Source organism: Aythya marila, assembly GCF_965140915.1.
Source record: "Aythya marila genome assembly, chromosome: 2".
In the NCBI taxonomy this organism is placed as follows: domain Eukaryota; kingdom Metazoa; phylum Chordata; class Aves; order Anseriformes; family Anatidae; genus Aythya; species Aythya marila.
The window spans coordinates 118,840,537-118,860,580 of NC_139043.1; the positions used below are offsets into that span (position 1 = coordinate 118,840,537).

Here is a 20,044-nt window from a genome sequence, read left to right on the forward strand (position 1 = left end):
TGTCCTAACGCTGATATTTGGTGTACCAGAATCACAACAGAAATTTGGTAATCAGATTATATCTTCAGACAAGTGAAATGATAGAACTGAGATGAGTTGGAATATTTTGATTTTCCAGATCAAGAATTTCTCAGGAAATGTACTTAGTGTTAAAATACACCGTTTGTACTGAAGGCAGCATGCTTTTATGCTTTGTACATTACATATGTAATAACCCTGTTGAATAGGGGGGTGCATTTTGTCATTTTTGTGAGTATAGATACATTCTCACAGTGATCTCTTCCTGAAAGTAGCATCCAGAAGATAATTTGTTAGTTTGGAGTTGGTAGTCTGGCAAAATTCTAGGTGGTTGGTCTAAAGTAATTTTTATAGATGTAATTTAATTCTCATGAAATTAATTCCAAGAGCCTAAGCGTACTTAGCCAGCTCTAGTTCCAGAATTGTTGGAAGTGCCAATTGTTAAGTGCTTGTTTACATGAAGTTATCATAACACGTTTTTAAGACTTCAAGTTCTGCTTAGTGTCCTACTTAAATGGGAACGAGCAAGCATCCTCACAGATCCCAGCTGTGACTCTGCAAAGTTTTTTGGCTTTTACCTTTCAACAGTCCCACATACGAGCCTATTACAATAATTATGTGTTATCAGAAACCAAGATAAGTACGAATGCTTTTTCTTGTATTGAAAACTTCAATTTCTGAGGAATTTGAATCAATTCATAGTTGGCTGAAAGCCAATTTTTCTCCTCAACTCCAGCGCATGTTTGAAAAACGAACTCACTTCCTAAGTGCCTTGTGAATCTGCAATGATTAATTCTTCTCATTATTTTGCTGCAAATTCTCATGACCCTCTGTGATGATTCGATCACCCACTTAGAGTTTATGCATATTCATATCTTTCTGCTCCTGCTGCAGCCGTTCAAGTCTCCTTCACTGGCTGTGGTGTGTGCTTGGTGCAGTAATTGAGCTGCAGTAGATTGATTACTCTGGGGAGCTGTAAGGCCTTTAAAGGTGAAAACATATCAGTCCTGTTAATTAGGAAACAAAGCTCTGGTGGCAAGTTCAGCAGTCAAATGCTTCCAGTGTAGAAATGAGGAAAGGTATGATTTGTTCCTCTCCATGAACCCTGTTTACTTTTTTATATTTGAATTAGATCTGTATTTGCTGTAACGGGCTTGAGCAGAAGATAGCATATCTTGTATGATCGTGTGCTGATGGTGTTTTAAAATAAAAAGAGCCACATATTTGAGTATTGCTTGTAATTATTAGCTGCTGTTAATCACCTCTTAAATTATACATTGTCTTAGGCATTGTTTGACCTATGAAGTTAAATGAGAGATGAAAAATGGAACCAATGATTGTGAACTTTAACCAAAAATATTTATTTATATCATTCACTCTTTCAGACCTAGCATCAAAAAGTCTTTTCTCAGAATTAACACAACACAATTTGAGAAATCATAATAAAACGTGGAGTATCTCTTTTCTACCATTAAGATGTCTATTGCTCATCATGTGCAAGATTAATTAAAGAGAATACATTCTTAAAATTAGGTGAATATTAAATGATAGCATAAGGTTTCATCCAGCAGACAGCATCCTTACATCATCATTGTAAGTACCCTGTGGTTTTATGTTGCTAAGCACTCTAATCTAGAGTGGCCTATTACAAAGATATTAAGGGTAGGGGAAACCATCTGCCACACAATCTATCCATAAGGGTCAGAAATAAATAATTTAAAAGTAATTTATATATCTTAAAAACCACTTTTTTCCCCCTGTAATTACTGGACAGCAGATTGTAGAATATATTTATTAGGAAAATGCCTCTCTTTTCTGTAAATAGCATGTGATCCATTGCTACTTGAGGGTAGGTTGTAGGATGCTGTTGGCATACCTGTTCCTCCTGAGGTAGGAAAGTCTTGCTGGAAAATATACACCAACTGGAGCCCAAACTCATGTATATCTTACACCAAGTGATATCACATCCACTTGTTTACTATTGTTTTCCTCCCTTGTTTTAGGCATTTATTAACACTGCAAAGGAGATCTACGAGAAAATCCAGGAAGGAGTTTTTGACATTAATAATGAGGTAAGTTTTAGTACTCAAAACGCTTTCTTCTTTTTTGTCTCACTTTATGTGCCAAATCCACCCTCCCTAGAAAGCTGGACAGTAAAATATTTGTCTGTTACGTTTAGATGTAGAATTGTCTGCCATTGTGGTAAAAATGGATTAAAATAAGTGACCCTATCCATCCATGAAGCATCACAAAATAATATAAATCCCCAAAAGAGAAGAAAATCCACTTTCATCCACTTCTCCATATGGTGTCATCTGTTTTCAAAGATAATTTTCCACTATGTAAATGGAGGACCATGTTGATATGCCAGATGCACTCCATGAGCTGTCCAGTGTAGGGGAGGGATTGCTTTGAGAGTTACATAAAAGACTTTTGAAATGTTCCTGGGTTAGGTGGCTGGATTCTGCAGGGAATAAAAGATTAGCCATTTTGTCTATGCACATTACTGAAATTACAGATTATCAGGGCCAGTCTCTTCAGCTTGTTTTTGTGAGGTCTGGGGTGTGGAGCAGGGAGCACTTCTGTAAAAGAAGAGTCTAAAAAGACAGACCTGTAATCTCTTAAATTTTGGAAGGATTGTGCTGTTGAAAAACCTGAGCAGCTAGGAGGTAGGTTCATGGCTGTAGAAAAAGCAAATTCACATTCAGTGGTAGTAGATAGAAATATGTTAAGATCATACAAGTTCTCAGTTATTGCTTACGTTAGAGGTAACAGCCCATAGAACAGTTCAGCTGTGACAGTGCAAAGCAGTCAGTCGTCTCTGGTTCACAAGCTTTGTACCCCGCATCCCTAAATATTGCTGCTGAGGTCCTTAGTAAAGCCACGTGGAAATGAGTATTGCCATAACTCTGGCCAGGACTGTGAGCCTGACGCTCCTTTGAAGCGCGATAGCCCTTGCAGAAGTGTTCGAAGAGCAGGGAGGAAACTGGCAGGACTCAGACTCATCTCTTTCCCCGTAACACATCTCAACATAAGAAAATGTTGACTAATAAAAATATTGCTGTTCTGACTCTGCAGCGGAAGTAATGAGAAACTTCAGTAGTACGAGGAGTATTTGCATTAGGAGACTTGCAGCTAAATAAGAGTGCAGTAGTAATCATTCAGACACTGATTCTGACTGAAAAACGGGTGTGCATAGGTGGTGTTTTGGTGAAACACCTTTTCTGCTCAGTCTGGTGACAAAAGTTAAAATTTTCTGTAGCATATTTTCTAAAGAAACGCACGCAGTGCGGTATAAATTGGATGGTAATCGGCGTCTGGAAAAGCGTGCTCATTGTATCTGTCGGGTTTCATATAGTAGCTGACTGCTTTACTGTGCCTTACGGAGCTTTGATTGCAATATGCTGTCAAGAGCCAACAGTCCGTGCTATTTATTTGGCTTTGGGCCAAGTCTGGCTCCTTGATTCCTCAAGAAGTTGCTACCAGCCCAGAGGGGGCAAAACCAATGAGCCATAGGGCATGCTTTTTATTAAAGAGGAGTCAAAGAGCGAAAAGAAACCACATCAGCTGCTGTCAATACTGAGCTAGTGCCAGAAACCCCAAGGCTACTACTGTTGCAGAACAACTGCCAAGCACTATAAATCTGAGATTTACTGTGACGCAAAGTTTCCTTAAGAGCTTAATTTCTGAAGCTACTGTATTACTTTTCTCAAAGTGCTGTATTTTTAGGTAAAATCCACTTGAGGGAGTGAGGGTTAAGATATAAGTGTGATTTTGATGAATGAAAGAGCTACGCTGTGTGTGGGTTCTTGGCAAGTAGCCACGTCTTTCGGGATCATAGAAATTATTGATGACACAGAACACTCGTATGCCCTTAGCCTGTACAGCTGATTCAACACAGAAAGAAACGCTGTCTGGAGAGGAAAAGTTTTATACTAAACTATTAAACCAGTGGAGGCTTTGGTGAGAGGGGGAGGTTTTACATTCCTAGCAAATGCTTAAAGCCTTGTGCCAAGCAGTACTCCTCAAATGCGATTCTCGCTTGGTGTTTTCAGGTTAGGAGTTTAAGGTACAGGATTTAACATGCACGTAACATTTAAATAAGGAAAGCATCTTTCCTTAAATTATATTTAATTGCCAAGGATGTTTGCTTTTTTTGTTGTTTTTTTTTTTTCTTTTTCTTTAAAAAAAAAAAGCGTATGTTAGGAGAACTTACCATACGATTGTCTTTTTTTAAAAAGCTTTTTGAGTGTATTTAGTTTTCTACAATAATCATACTGTGTATTGAACTTCATTTCAGGCAAACGGCATAAAAATTGGCCCTCAACATGCTGCTACTAATGCAACACTTGCAGGCAATCAGGGAGGACAACAAGCTGGTGGAGGCTGCTGTTGAGCCTGTTTTTACTTTCTAGCTGCCTGGATGGGGCCTACTAACTTGTTTGTTCACCCTTCCCTCCCTCCCCCTGCCCCGCTCGCCTCCACTGCAATTCAACTGAGACATGAAACTTGTAAGTTGGTTTCCTGTTGCAGAAGAAGACTTTATCCTTCAAATTCTTGTATAACTTTGAATAAATGGTTAATGTTCACTTAAAGACAGATTTTGGAGATTGTATTCATATCTATTTACATTTGATTTCTAGGTCAATTGATGTGATTATTTTTGTTAAATGTTGTCTTGTGCCCTTGACTACGAACTGAATTGTATTAAACACTACAAAGTCATCTGAGTATTTTAATCAGTTTGTGTAGTTAGGTTTCCCAGTTCCTGCGGTTACCTAATGTTTAATATTGTAGAGCTGTCCTCAAGTTTTTTGTCAATTTTCAAGGCTATAAAGAGCAGCAGAAGGACTCTTTTAATTCTGTATTTATCACTTTCTGTATATATAGTTTAATAACCTGCTTGGGTGTACTTGCCAAGCTAGAATTCTTTAATGCATTTGCATAAATTCTATACTACTTAGAGCTTGAAAACTACAGGAGCATTAATAGAAATTGCTTGGACGCTAAATTTTAAGCCTTTTTGACATTGTTAGCATGTTCATCCTCCCCTGTCATTATCCTGAAGTCCAAGAAGAAATGCTTAATGTATATTACTAGAGGCTACATACGTGCTATCTATTTTAATGCCAAATGTTTGCTGTTTGTCCACAATTTCCACAGCACCTCTTCAGAAATGGATTAGCTGTTTGCCTTAACGAGTACTATAGGTGAAAACAGAGTATGAATGAAAAGCAGAGGAGGAGTTGAAAACATTAAAATGGCACATTATAAACGCGTTAATCTTTTCTTAATGTTTTTTCTTGTTTACCACTTGATTTCTAGGTATATTTTTCATGCAAGGACAGTTTTTCAACCTAAATGTACAGTGGTTGTGTAAAGCTTTCTTTTAGTGACAACTTGTAATCCTAAATATATGGTAAGCATCTTGTCTATTGTGAAGAGGGTGTGAAAATAAAATCTGCCAGTTTGGAAATCTTGATGAAAATCAAAACTAGAAATGCTTTGGTACTTTTTATGGTGGGGAGGTTTGGGGGGGGAAGTTTTGCCTCAAATGAAAGGGATGCAACAGTACAAAACAAAATCCTGTGTTTAAGTGTTTATTATTAAGTACAGAATGTCATGTCACTTTTCCTACAAATGAGGGAACAACAGAGTTTCCACCTCATCCTGTTTATATAACTTGCAGATAAAAGGGTGACATTAATGCTAGGCCATGCTTCACATATCTTAAAAGAAAAAAGAAAAAAAAAAAGACTGCAAACTTTTTGTCTTACTGGACCAATACTGACTGCACCACACCACGGGGGGACGTGGATCCTTGTATCATCCATTCTTATTGTCAAAACTTTAACATCGGAACTTAATAAACTTCAGTCTGACAGGTGTAACGTAGCAGTGGTTCTGAGATTAAATAAAGTTTTGAAAATGTGTGGAACTTCTTGTTTGTGTATTGGGGGAAGGGACAACTGATCAGGATAGCTGTTGGTTGCCGACTTCACCTCTTTCTTGCACGTTCAGGAGCACGATAAGCAATGTGTTCAACTACTTACATTTTTAAGAGGGCTCTCTATTTACGTGTTGTTAACTGTTTATTATGTATTTGCATTTATAAAACACCAACACTGCTTCAACTGAAGTCTGAAATTTGTGTTGCATGATGGTAAAGCCATAGGGCTGCTTTGCATGGATGCTGGGAGAAAAATGGCTTGTATTGAGGAGGTGCTCACAAGAAAGAACAAATGAATGAGAGTACTTGCTTGAGTTAACTGCTTGAAGATGTTTTGGAACTGGTACCATTACAGAACTCAACTGCTTGACAGGAGTTGGGAGAAGAGTGTGCCTTTCTATAGCAGCCTCAGCTGTGTTATAAATGGCAATAAATTTATCTTAGACATAAAAAAATGCCACAGTTAAGAAAGCAAAGTAGGGGAATTTGTACCCTAATTCTGACAAGAACAAAAATGCATGGTTTAAGTGATGATGACTTAAAGCTAGGATATTCTGCTAAAGCTTCTGGCATCCACTCATTTTCTGAAAGCGTGGAAGGCATAGAACTGACCAGGAACTTACTACAGTGATTTTTTTTTTTTTTTTTTTTCTGGGGTGGGAGGATGAGGTAGGGGACAGGGGCAATGTGGCGTGACTTATAGTCACAGGTGGATAGTGGTTGTGATCCTGCTGGTTGGTCCTGCCTTACGTGCTAGTCGTACACAGTGCGTTATCTCAAGAATCTGGTACTTCCAAAGAGAAACAAGAATAGAACAAGTTTCCTCACACTCTGGCTGGCGCTTTGTCATGAGCTTTATGCGCACACAGTCCTTTTGTTGCCTGTCAGAAATCTGCATATTTTTGTGGGTTTTGAGAAACCACTGATCCTATTTCATCCTACTAGAATTTGAAAATTATATGGTACAGAACCCAGCAGGATTTACTTGCACAGCATGTGCTTTACAAGGTTATTGTGTTACAGGTTTCAGTTTTACTTTTACACGAGTGACTGATAACTAGCTTTCATGTTGCATTCCAGTTGCTTTTATTGATTGCGTTTTCATAACCAAAGAATTAAAATATTTCATTATTCCCCAGCAACTTGTAAAGCTGTAATTTAAGACTACTATCAATAGTGAAAAATCATACCCCGGTGACAGTTTCCCTATAGTCCCAATTTACCAAATGGTATAAACCACAGTTAACTCATAAAAGAGTAAATTTGGAGTGACAAATCCTCCGAGCATGACTTAAGACTTGTCGCTCCTATTTCTGCTGAGGATGAGAAGCTCCAGGTATTTTGGCAGTCAGTTAAAACAGACTAAACTCCCTCTCAATCTTCTACCTGTGTGTTTCTGTAGACTACAATCATTCTGATTTATTCTTGTGCAAGATTAGATTCAGCATTGACTTAGGGTAAATGACTGCCAAAACGCTCGCTGATAAGTTAAAATAATGAGAGGCTGCCTGCAGCCCCTAGCCAGCACTGCTCCAGAGATGTCTCCTTTCTGTTACGTTACGCTTTTTGTAATACTTGGTTCATTGTTTTGCTCTCTAGTTGGAGAGCCTTCAACCACAGTATTTGTATAGTGTGGGATTTTATTTTTTTTTTTTTTAGGAGGCCAGAGATTAGGCTAACGGGCGTGTGCTTAACTTGGGAAAAATATTTCTGCCTTAAGAGTCTAATGCTGTGTGTTATGGCACTAAAACTGTTCTTGGGATGGGGTAAAATGTGAACTTACCAGGCTCTAAGTTACAATTAATACGTTTTTTCATTCAAAGTTAACTTAAAATTGTCTTCTGATTTCTCTTTTTTTGTGTTGAAGGTCTTAATTCTTCTAAGTGACAGCACCACGATGTGCCTGTGCTTCCCTTGGGTGTTACGAGAGGGCATTGCTTTTGCAAATGTTTGAACCCATGGTGGCAGTTCCCATCGAAGGGCTGTTCTTTTGGCATGGTTGATGGTCCTACAGCTTTCTCAGTCTTCTCCTCAGTCCGGTTTCTCTCGTGTATTATCTCCTTTTTGTCTTGTCTCTTCTGGCATTCTTTCATCCAAGTTGACATCCAGTGAGAAAGGTGCTGCTCCCTCCCCATGCTTACTGCTCCACGTCCCTTACACCTACGCTTATGGGAATTTGCTCTGGGGGAAGGGGCGGGGGTGAGGCGGGTGTGTTGTGTCCCTGCAGGACTTAAAATCACAAGGAAAGTGTTGCATGGGTTCAGTTACACGCTGCACATGTTACATGTGGACTGTTTGGGGGGGGTGGGGGGCATATAATTTGCCTATTCCTCTACTGAGTGGGAGGAGGAAGAGGAGAAAGGAAGACTGACTGGTTTTATTTGGGTATCTTCAATTTGTTTGCTGATACCGCGCTTCTCATTTGTATATTCTTAACGCTCCTTCCCCTAGCGCAGCCTGTTCTTTTTCTGCCCTATTACTGCATTGTAACTTTAACAGCGTACAGTGGTGATTTATTTTAATATGGTACTGAAATCTCCATTTGTAAATAATCTGGGCTGCTGCTGTGTAAGTAGCTGATGAAATGTCTTTACTGGGTCTGCTGCGTATGAAAGAAACCACAACATTAGGCAATAAAAACTACTAACAGAATGTTACAAAACCAAGACCATGACAAAAAAGCAGCATGTTGTGGATCTATCATTTTTATTCTTGGGACAGATTTTATTATTTTTGGAACTATTACAAGACCTATGTTAAATATTGTGGATGATAAGAGGAAACAGACTCTTGGCAAACATGGAAAACCAATTACAGCGTATTACCCTATTCCCCTTCCAATAAAGGAGGGGCTAAACCAAAAGTTTATTCTTCACTTAGCAGCTGGAGAGAACCAAAAAAAAAGTGTTCCAGCATTAGGGTTGGCTCGAGGAGGGAAGCTCTTAGTGTAGCAGGCTCACTGCAGGCAATCGGAGCTTGGCAAGGCAGAACCAGCACGCTCCCGGGCAGTTCTTTATCCCAGTCTAAAGAAGCACACTTGTCGTGGGAGCTCTGATTAAAGAAATAACCACTTATACTGTCAGGTGTGCTGCTCACTTCCACAAAAAAAAAATAAAAAGTTTTGGTTTTGGTTGCAACTTTCAATGCTGCGAATCTCCCCTATCATAGCAGTGAGTATTTCTGAAGGCTTGTGTCGAGAAATCAGCTGGAGCACGTTCCTGGTGCTCAGGTTTAACTGCTGAGTGACGTACGGGTGAAATAAGGTGCAGTGGAAATCCACTCGACGGTTTATTCAGAGGCCAGCCCATGACGGTGTATGTGCATCCACGTGAGCTCCCGTCCCAAATTACAGCTCTTGTAGAACTGTCCGCGACAGAGCGAATGTACATGTAAATGAGCCGGTGCGTCAGCACGCGCTGTTCTGTGCTTTCCCTCCGAGAGGTGTTTTCCCTATAATTTTTAAAATTCATAAATAGAAGCTTTTATATTGGGCACAATCTTGATGACTGGTGAGAGAGCAGATTTGGTGTAAAGTGTAGCATGATCTAATTAGCCTTTCCTAAGTGAAGCTCAATACCACGTATCAAATTAAGTGGAAAGTGATTATTTACTTTTCCTAGGCTTGGACACATGATACGGGAAGAAAAATAAATCTTCAAGTGAGAGGATGGTTCAGAAGAGACCAACACACCTGTAACGAGGGTTAATTTGGGGGTAATGCTGTCCCAGTTGATGTAGTTATGAAAACAATGCGTTTTCAGATCATGACTTGGGAGAATATTTTTAGATGCAGGAAATGGTTGAAATACTGTGACTTACAGGACAGTGAAGTGCCAAGGGTTCTCAGAAGGACAAAACATGTGGAGTTGCTCACCACTTCCCAATACCATAGTGCAGGGAGAGACTTCAGGGCCTGGCAGGTGTTACCCAGCAGCTGAGCACTGCCTCCTGTGTCTCAGAAGTGGTGCTGCTGCTGAATCAGAATCATTATGGTTGGAAAAGACCAAGATTATCTGGTCCAACCATCCCCCTACCACCAATGTCACCCACTAAACCATGTCCCCAAGCACCACGCTCCGCCTCTCCTTCAACACCCCCAGGGATGGTGACACCACCACCTCCCTGGGCAACCCTTTCCAATGCCTGACTGCTCTTTCTGAGAAGAAATGTCTCCTCATTTCCAACCTGAAAGCAAAGCACCAGGCTGACTGTGGCAATGCAACTCTGGCATGGACACCCAGGTGCGAGCCGTGCACAGGTGACAACACTGAAACCAGAGGGGAGGCAGCCCCCAGGATGTGAAGGGGGGTAAGTACAGCTTAAGGAGAAGAGATGGTAGCAGAAGTGGTGGCAGAGGACTTGGGGCAAGTTAACCTGTAAAGAGGCTGGGATTGTTGCGGAAAAACACAGCACAGCTTTGTCTTGAACGTGTCTGGAAGCAGAAGCATTTTTCCCTGGCTTTTCTATTGGTTTTGTAAGGATGGGCTGACCTGACTTGGCGGTTAGGTTCATGTCAAAAGTACTTGAAAGTGAATACTGGCACAAAAAAAAAAAAAAAAAAAAAAAAAAAAAAAAAAAAAAGAGAGAGAGAGAGAAAAAAAGACTCCAGGTTTCTGGTGTCCTCGAGAGCCAAGTGAGACAAACAATGACTTAAAAAACAACTGGCCCAAAAATCCAGTGGACAGGTTGTGCAGTTTCTCCTTGCCTCACGTTGCTCACTCACAAGGAAAATGTGCCTGCACAGAAATTGAAATGCTTCTGGTGTCTCCCGTGGCATCGCTATGAAGCAGAAATGATGTTCGTGAAGTAACTTCAGAGGAGATGGCACCCTCACCTATGAACAAAATCTTGTGTGGACAGCCATGTCACGATATGGCCTGCAGAACTGGCCACCATGCATCGTAAAACACTTCGGGATTTTCGCTGAGATCCTACTTGGGACTGATTGGATTTTCTTTCCAGCTAGCAAAGTTCCACATGTTGTTTCTTGTGAGTTTCGCCACATCTTTGGTACCACACTTCTTCTTGTTACTTCTCCCACCTTGTCCTTTCTCTGCTTTTTGTGGGTGGGTGCCTAGGGGGGATGATCCAAGAAAAAAGGAGCAGCACGCTTCCAGTTCCATATACTTCGGGCAGACCTTTAATAGCTATCACTGGACGAACAAAAAAAAAAAAAAAAAAAAAATAGTTTATTTGGTTTGCTTTGTGGACAGGACCTCGTTTTTCTGCCCCTGGCAAAGAGGCGGGATGACTCTTGGGGAGAGAGGGCAGGGGGGCGGCACATGTCACCGGCCTGCACAGAGGCCACTCTCCTCGGGGCGAGGTGTCAATGTGTGTGTGTGGTATAAAAGGGGGGTTAGTAATCTAAAAAGGGGGAAAAATGGGGAAAAAAAGGGGGGGAAAAGGGGAAAAAAAAGGAGGGGGGGGAAGCCCCTTGTCCGCTCCGTCCTCGTGAGGTGGCGGCGCTTCCCATTGGCCGCCGGCCGCTGTCAATCATCGGCGGGGTAAACCCGCCCTCGGGGTGACGTCACGAGCGGAGTGGCCGTTGGGGGGGGGGGGGAGGGGCGGTGCTTGCCCGGGGCGGGGGGAGGGGGCGGGCAAGATTTTGGGGTGAAAAGGGCCCAAAAATGGTGGGGTGGGGGGAGAGGAGCCGGGGGGGGAGCCCCGCGGTGCCCCTGGGCCCGGCCCAGCCCGGCTCGGCGCTGCCATCGCCATGGCAACGGGGGGAGGGGCGCAGGTAGCCAGGGGCAGCCGTGATGGGGGGGGGGTCCCTGAGGCAGCCCTCCTGACAGGGCTCCCGCCGGCACCACCAGCAAGGCAGCTGCTTGGGGTGTTTCGGGCATCTCCCACAGCCATAATTTGCTTTTCGGACAGGTACCGCGCACCGCAGGCACGGCTGGTGGCAGCTAACCCGGCTGGAAGAAGGGTGAAGCCGCTTCAGCCACGCAGACGCACGCCTCTTTGCTGTTTTCGACCTCCCCTCACTCATGTGGGCATAAATAAGTGGAGAAATGCATGAAATGCACACTTCTAGGTACGCACCAATAGCACATACACGTCAAAAAAAACCCTATTTAATAGCAGGACAAGCAGCAGCATCTGAAAAGCACATAAGCTTAATTGATTCCAGGCGCAGCCGGCCTGGATTTTGTTTCCTCTTATTCCAACTTTCTGACCTTGTAAAAATTATCTTGATTGTGTTACGCTAAAACAAGGCCATGATCTTGCAAAAACTACCACGCGTGTTGCTGCTGAGCGGCGTTGGGTAAAGCGCGGTGGATGGGACAAATGTTGACAGCGTCAGGCCCCGAGTCGGTCTGTTTGCTCACCTTTGCTTACATCTAATCACAGTGAAGCAATAGTCCGACTTCTGCTAAAAGCTGGATCTGGGTTTTTGGTTTTAAAGAGGCAAAAAATGTGCAGCAAAACTTGATGATCTGAGGTGAAGGATAGGTTTAATGTTCTGGCAGTCGTTTAAGCTACTGGAATTCTTTGACATTTAGATTTGGAGATATAAAAAGGATTTAAAAAAATACTTATTGCCTATCATTTTTCCAGAACTTTTTCTTTTTTCCTTGTGTAGTTGAGATCTATGTTTTTCAAAAGATTATTTCTAGGGATTGGTATGAAAGTTTAAGGACTCACTGGCTTTGATGATACCTCTTACGATGACATTGTGCCTTTGTATAAATACATACATTAAAAAAAAAAAAAAAAAAAAAAGCCCAGGACAGTATAAAGTGTTTGATGTGCTGCTGTCTTTGGCACTGGAGAACTTCTGAGTATAATTGTATTTTCTGCCTGACAAAAATCCAAGGCCCACCTACGCTGATCCTTTTATTGCAATACCTGCTGCTGCTCCCGGTATTAGGGAATCTGCAGCTTGCTAGCCTTAAATCTCTGTGAAGACTTGCAACAAAACAAACAGAAAACAAAACAAAGATTAACTACAAAATAAATAAATAAATAAATCCAGTATTTGGACCAAGCATGTGATTCCTGTCTTTATTTCTCTGAAGGTTCTCCTCTTATTCTTTTTCAGGATCAAGAATAAACTGTGTATTTTTGTCTTTGTCGGAAAGGCTCCCATGGGGCAATCCTCCTAAGCTCTGGGATTGCCTGTTTGGCAGCAAGGAGGCTTATAAAAAGCAACTCCAGGTGGAAGTGGGCCTTTTCCTGCTCCTCCCTCCACACTGCTGCAATTCGTTGTCGTCGAGGCCCTGAGAACAGCCTGCCTTTGAGACTGAGCTGCAAGTGTAAGAAAGTGGTGGCTGCTGGATCAAGATGCAATACCTACCTTTATCTACATTGAATCAGGGACATTTAAATGTTGTGGGGAAGTTTCTTGTACACAATGTAGCACATCTGCTGCTGGTGACCATTCAGCAACAAATGTAACTTTATGAATTAAGCCTATCTCTAAAGAAAACAAGTAGCTTTTATGCATTATTATACTTGGTTTCTAGGAAGTCGGCATGAGTAAGGATGTCATCGTGTTTGAGCTTTTTAGCTCCCTTATAAACATTTCTTACTGTCTTACGGACTGAAGGATGGAAGCAGTAGATCATTTATTAAACAGAAAAAGACCTGACAGCACGTGCAGCCTTCTGACTGAAAAGTCACGTGGGCAACCTACTACACCAAAGATTAAACAGTGAACATTAGTGCTAATGCTGTGTATTAGTGCTAATGCCGTACCTCTTGCCTTCCAGTCACTGCTTTAGATCTTTTTTTTTTTCTGTTAAGTTGTAGAAGAGCAAGTGAAATCCTGCCTTCTGAGAAGCGGTGGAATAATCTGTGTGCTCAGTGCTAAAAATACGGCGTGTTCTGGCTTGCATTTTTTTCAGAGAGAAAACAATTGGTCCATTGCTTAAAAGTTGTGCCACTCGGCGCAGCGATGCTTACTGTGCAGCCTACTAAGTGTGACCTGTGGCATTACGGATGCAACGCACATCTCCTCCCTCTTCTGCAACCACAGGATGAAGACACGAGGGCTTATTGCCTTAACTGAAATAAGCAATTTCTGTTCATCTGTTGAGAATGTACGAGTAATATAATGATTGTGCAAGGTGCCGGCAATACACAAAGTATAAACAAACTTATGCATAGAGCAGATGAATTTCTGGCAGGTTTCCAGGGGAGTTCTCTCAGGGCTGCAGAGCTGAGGTATTTCTCTCTAAGCGTAGGACAAATTTTAGATGCAAGACAGCAACATTAAAGACGCAGGGTGGAGGGATACAAAATGAGGTGTTAGATGGTGGCAGTGCTTTTAACAGCGACCTGTGACTCTGGATTTATCTCTCCGTGATTGGCACTTACTGCTGTTGAACACCTCTACTTTCAAATAATGTCAGCAAGAATGACAAGCGCACAGCATCTCGTGGCATCAGATACAACATTTCTCCTATGAAATGTGCAGCTGGAGTGAGGCGTTCCTTTATCTGTGAGCCGGTATCATCAGAGTGTACTTTATTAAATTCAATTTTAAATGTAATGTTTGTAAAATGCAAGTTAACAGCGTATTGTTTTAAGCACCTTGATGATCAAACTCTACTTAGCCAGGTGGTTGTTTCTTTACTTCCAATGAAGTGCCGAGCAAGGAATATGCATTTGGCTGGATTGTGAGAAACTATGAAGATTGTACAAGTAAATTAAAGTCCTTATATGTTTGCTGAATGTATCTCACACTCTTTGAGTATCCCAGTACCCACTGTACCCGATGTGGGCTGCAGTGTGTGTGTGTTATCCTTGTCCTCCCCGTGATGCTGTTTCCATACAGTACTGATTCGTACTTGGAGCTTGTGCCCTTTCCTTCAAGCACTCTTTGTCGATGAAATGAAGATCGCAGCTGACAACATTGCTACTCTGTTTCCGCAGAAGTCTATGATAAACATTAAATGTAACCGTATATGAAACAGTTTTCTCAGGAATGGGTCCAAAGTGGAAGGAACAATGTCTTTTGTCTCCTCTACACAAATGTGTGGTGGTTTTATGTATGTCCCGATATCCTTCTGAAGCCAAACTCTCCATGCACACCCTTCTTGCGAGGGAGAGAGACAGAAGAGATGTCACCGATTGCTCTGCAGTAACGCACTGAGATACTACTGTGATAAAAGCAGTGTAAGAAAACGCAAAGGATGGTATGGATTGCTGTAATGCAGAGCATGTTTATGAAATGTATAAATTACACCAAACTGGGGCTGATGGTGACTGCTGCAGATGATCATTTCAGAAATCGAAATGAACTTAACAAACGGAAAAGTGAAATTCAATTAAAACAATCACCAATTTCTTGGAGAAAACAAGTTAGAGGGTTGTACGGGGTGTGTAGGGAATCGCTAGCAAAATAGCAAGAGGCAACGCAATGCTTTTGCAAAATACAATGCTCTCTTAGGATTTATCAATAGGTGGCATATGTAAGTCATAGAGTAAGAGGTAAAGATGACTCCACTAAGTACTGGTGAGGCCTCAGCTGTCCTATTGCATTCTGTTTCGTGCTCTCTGCTGAGAAATGAAGTTCAGGAGAGGGCAAGAAAAAAAGAGATGTAGAATATAAAAGGATGTGTTGAAAGAACTAAGTATACTGAGTCTGAAAAAGAGGTTTGAGAGGGGTTTGGATAAGTTTCCACTATGTGCAAAAGGCAAGAAGAGGGTTTTGAGTGCTGAGGGAGAGGTGGGCAAGAGGGAGATGTTTCGGACTGGCTGTGAGGAGGGTGGGAGGATGCTTTAGGTTGGCAAGAGTCACTTGTAGATTGTGGTAGTGAATGAAACACCAGAACAAGCCCCTCAGAAAGTTAGGGGATCTGTTTCCTCGACGGCGTCTAAGAACAGGTTGGACAAACATCCGATGGGGGTTGCCCAGGACTCCTTCACCCCATCTCTCTGTGGCCAGGAGGCACCAAACACTCTCTTCAGAGCCCACTCAGTCCTCTCGCCAGAGGTTTACCAAGCAGCGAGGGGACTGGACCTGAGTTTAACCATAAAACAGTATCATCTTATTAGGGAATCCTCTTTTGGGGTAGAAAAAGAATCGTCTAGCTGACTTGGATGAGCAAATGAATATTTTTTCATTGTTTCCAAAAACTAGATGGGAAAGTTATAAAACTTTACACATTCCTCTCTGCACTTTTAGTGCAATAATTTCAGGAAGCGATTTAAAACACACCTTTTTTGGGTGAACCTCAGTAGTAAAAATAACCAGTTTATTTTTGAAGGATACGGTAAATGCCTGTTTGGCTGTGGTTTTTGTTTGTTTGTTTGTTTGTTTTTAATTGCCTCCCATTTAAAATAAGTGACCACTGCTCGTGTAGGTATTTCTGACCGTGCCCTAGAATTTGGCACCTGGGTGCTTCTTGAATGTTTAAAGCTGGGAAAATAATAGTGACAAATCGCTCCTGCTCTCCAACCCATAGAAAGCACGAGTCATTCAGTACCTTGTCTGAAAAAAAATCATTCTGGAAGGAAAGCTGACGGGAAACGTGAAAGTCAACCTCTCACTTCCTTGGCAGGTGAACTCTGCGACTGCCGCGGCGTTTCCCACACTCACCAGCTCCCTCCCTCCCCCGGGCTGGGCGTGAGGAAGTTCCAACGAAACGTAGCTGCGGCGGAAAGTCCTGCTCACAGAGAGGAGACGTGATCTCTCGGCTCGTCAGATCCAATTTTACAGGCGGCTCTGAGTCAGGGTGGAGCCCTCGAGCTGAACTTTGCGTCGGAGAAGGAAGTGATGTTGGTGGCAGCTTGTGTGGCTCAGCAGAGGAGTTGCCGTATTTTTATGTCAGCTGATGCTTGCGCCGGGGTGTGTGTGACTTCATTCGGAGATATGATGTGTCCCGTTTATTAAGGACAAAGGTCAGAAGCCGGCGGCACCGTGACAGCCTTCATATATGATGAGGGATGAGGACGGGAGCCCTCAGCGCTGCTTCTGCGCGCTGCAAGCGGGGCTGGCGGCGAAACTGCCAGCTCACGTCACGGCCCGAGAGCACATGTCCTCGCAGGTGTTGTGGGGCAGGTCAGCTCCCCACAGTTGTTCCTGTAAGAACTCTCTGTCCTTGTCCCTCTAACCAAGCGTGTCCTCTCCAGGGGTGCTCGGAACCGGAGGGCTGTGGTGGGCGGTGGGGCACCGACTCACTGAATCTCAGAATTCAGAGGAAAAGGTGAGAAATCTTTCTATTTGAGGAGGAGAGAGAGGTTTTTATTGCCCTTGCGGCCCAGCCCTTGTGTCCTCTTGCTGTCTTCAGCAAGTGGCAGCACTCGGGAGGCTCACAGAGACATGCAGGCTCAGGGCATGTCCGCAACTCCTCCTTCACGGCCCTGAGTTGTCTGCTTCAGCCAGCCACAAGAAAGCCACTTCTTGTCCCTGTTCCCATGCCATTAGGACATCCGAAAGCTTCCCCAGCACAGACAGAGCACTACTCGCTGTTGCTGGACTTCCCCCAAGGGGCTTTGTCCCCGCGGGGCCAAGTGCCAGAGCTCGCTGCCCCCCTGCCCCTCCGCCCTGCAGCCCAGGCGTTCCCTGCCGTGACTGCGGCTGCTTGGGCCGGTTCCAGCCTGCGTGGCTCCTGCTGGCGTGACTTTCGAAAAGAAAAAAAAAAAATAAACCCCGTCTACCCTGACTTGCCCTCTGCTCCTTTAGCTTGCTGGTGCCACAGGGTGGCTCCTTGTAGCACTTGTATTTCTGACGCGCTCGGCTTTGTAGCTGAAATGGTTAGCGCTGCTCGTTCTGCTGCTGCCTGATACTAACCCAAGCCCGCGTGCTTTCAGTATTTCAGCGTGAGGTAAGGTGGTGAGCAATTTCCTCTAAAGAAAGGGATATTGTTTTCCTCCAGCGTATGGCACATCATTATCATCTGTGCCCTTTGGGCCACTTAGCCCTCTCAGTCTCGTGTGCTTCCATCGCTGCCTGATTTCTGAGAAGCTTTGAGTAAAACTTTCAGTTGTGAAAGAAAAAGAAACCATTTGTCTTTCTTACTTCTTCCCCATTTGGCTGAAATAATGTCCGGAGAGGAATAAAACGTGAGTGTGTTTTGGGGTCGTGCGATTTAGGAGCCACTTCCCGCCAATCACGGGACAAAACAAAAAGCCTCAGATTGTCTGCAGCGGGGGAATGGCATCCCAAATGCCGCCCCTCAAGTGCCTGAAGGGCAGCGACTCTGCAGCATGGGTCTTCTGGATCAGGAGCTTTGGCTCCTGGTGTGGCTTCAAATCTCTCCTGGCACAACCAGAAGAAAAAAAGGAAAAAAACAAAATAAAGATGAGAAGTCCCTGAGGTTTGTGCTCGTCTGTACAGAATTTCTTTGGGAACTACAAGTTCCTCCACCAACACCAAGCAGAAGTCACCTGGAGGCTGTGGAACAAGCACAAGCACTTTCTGTGGGATCTGACAAAGTCTGGACCACCGCAGTGCTGAGCAGCAAGGAGGCAGGAGTACTTGGCCGAGCTTTTCCACAGGCAGGGTCGCTCTGAGCTCGCTGTCTGCAGTCCTCAAAGAGGTGAAACCCCCAGACTGTGTTGCCAGAGATGAGGCATACGCTGCTGGGGCCCTGGAGGTCTAACTGTGCGCAGCTTGGCAGGGGACTCAGCGCCGTAGGATGTCATTCGGCCTTCTCCCAAAGCGACAGCATCTAGATCTCGAGATCACATTTCACCATACCTCCCTTTTAAAAGAGATGCTGGTTCTTCGAAGTCTACCAAACAAATAACCCCCCTTTGTGTTTTCATGTGATGCTAAATCATTTGCATTTCGTAATAGCGATGTTTTAAACCAGATGTAAATTCTGCCCCCTAATCTCCGTGCCTTACTTCTTACAGTGTACATTAACCTGCCTCTGCATAATTATGCCCGCCTTACAGGGTGACTGGCTCAGCTCTGTACACACCATCCCCACCTTGAAACTTTACCTAGCCAGGTAAAGTGTAGCAATGCATTTGGGTTTTGTTGGTACACATGCCCTTGCTCTGCAACTGCTGTTGAAATTCTCAGCCATTCATGCAAATTCCTCCTAATCTGCTAGCCAAATGGCTGCCTGCATCATATGGATTGCTCGGCTCCGGCAGCGTACGGAGGGTTGGGTGACTACAAGGGAATTTTCCTCCCTGTCATCTCTTGGATATTTTAATAGGCTGTTACCAATAAGGGTAATCACGAAGACTTCCACCTCGCTGTTTCTTAACTCTCCTATGGAGCTGCTTGTCGATAACTCGGGGCGTTACGACTTTCTCTTTGGGGACCGGCAGGCGAACGAGTTAAAGTTTCAAAATGCCTTCCTCCATAGCAGCTGTGCAATGATGTATTTCTCTAGGTCACGTACTACTGTGGAGTACTCATGTACGTTAACACAGGCCCCGTAAGGACCACGTTCCGCCTGTGAGCATTGAAACCTGTGCGGTGTTTCCCTAGCTCCCTATTTCCCGCTGTTGATGCAGAGCTGGAGAGCTGCCGTAATTCTCCCCTGTTTTGTGAAAGCACCATGCAGGGATTCTGTCTCTCCTAGCACTGGAAAGTGTTTGGGAAATCCCTTCGACTCCATCACCTCAGCAGTAAGCCAGCTGGTTTCACAGGCCACGGCTGACGGAGGTATGGTTTATGGGACCTGAGCTTCTGTGCCTGCGGAGAGAGGCACGCAGGAGGGACTCGGGCACTCTCTTTTTTCTTGGAATGCAATCTTTAACTAAGTCCCTATGCGTGTCCCCCCTCGTTGCTGGCGATGTTACACAGTTTTCAGAGAGATGCTGCGTTTCTTTGCTTGCCTGGTCCCGTCACTGCGGTGTTCTTGGAGCAATTTTTATGCTCGGAAGCTTTGCAATCTGATTTCTGCTCAACAAGAAACTGAAACAAGTTTCTAGGGGGAGCAGTGAGGCTGCTGGCAGTTGGTCTCAGAATGAGTTTCTCCTACTCCTAAATCTTGGAGAACTTAAATCTTTGAAAGCAAGGGGCGCTCCGGGTGAGTTTGTGCTGCACCGAGGTGCTGGGGTGCCGGAGTAGGGATGCGGCCAGGTGATACCTGCAGAAAACCAGACTTCCAGGTAAGTCAGTATTTCTGGGCTGTTTACTCCCTGGTCTGTCAACAACTGCAAGAG

At 43.7% G+C, this 20,044-nt stretch overlaps 1 protein-coding gene across 2 annotated transcripts in view; it reads left to right on the forward strand.

The window, feature by feature from the left end:
• Nucleotides 1–5,494, forward strand: part of RAB2A (RAB2A, member RAS oncogene family) — a 41,421-nt gene extending 35,927 nt beyond the window's left edge. For both annotated transcript variants that reach the window (XM_082754024.1, XM_082754025.1), the window contains exons 7-8: nucleotides 2,022–2,090; nucleotides 4,319–5,494. In XM_082754024.1, coding sequence (XP_082610150.1) covers nucleotides 2,022–2,090; nucleotides 4,319–4,414 — 165 coding nt within the window. In that variant the 3' untranslated portion in view covers nucleotides 4,415–5,494. The remainder of the gene's footprint in view (nucleotides 1–2,021; nucleotides 2,091–4,318) is intronic.
• Nucleotides 5,495–20,044: the final 14,550 nt, after the last annotated feature.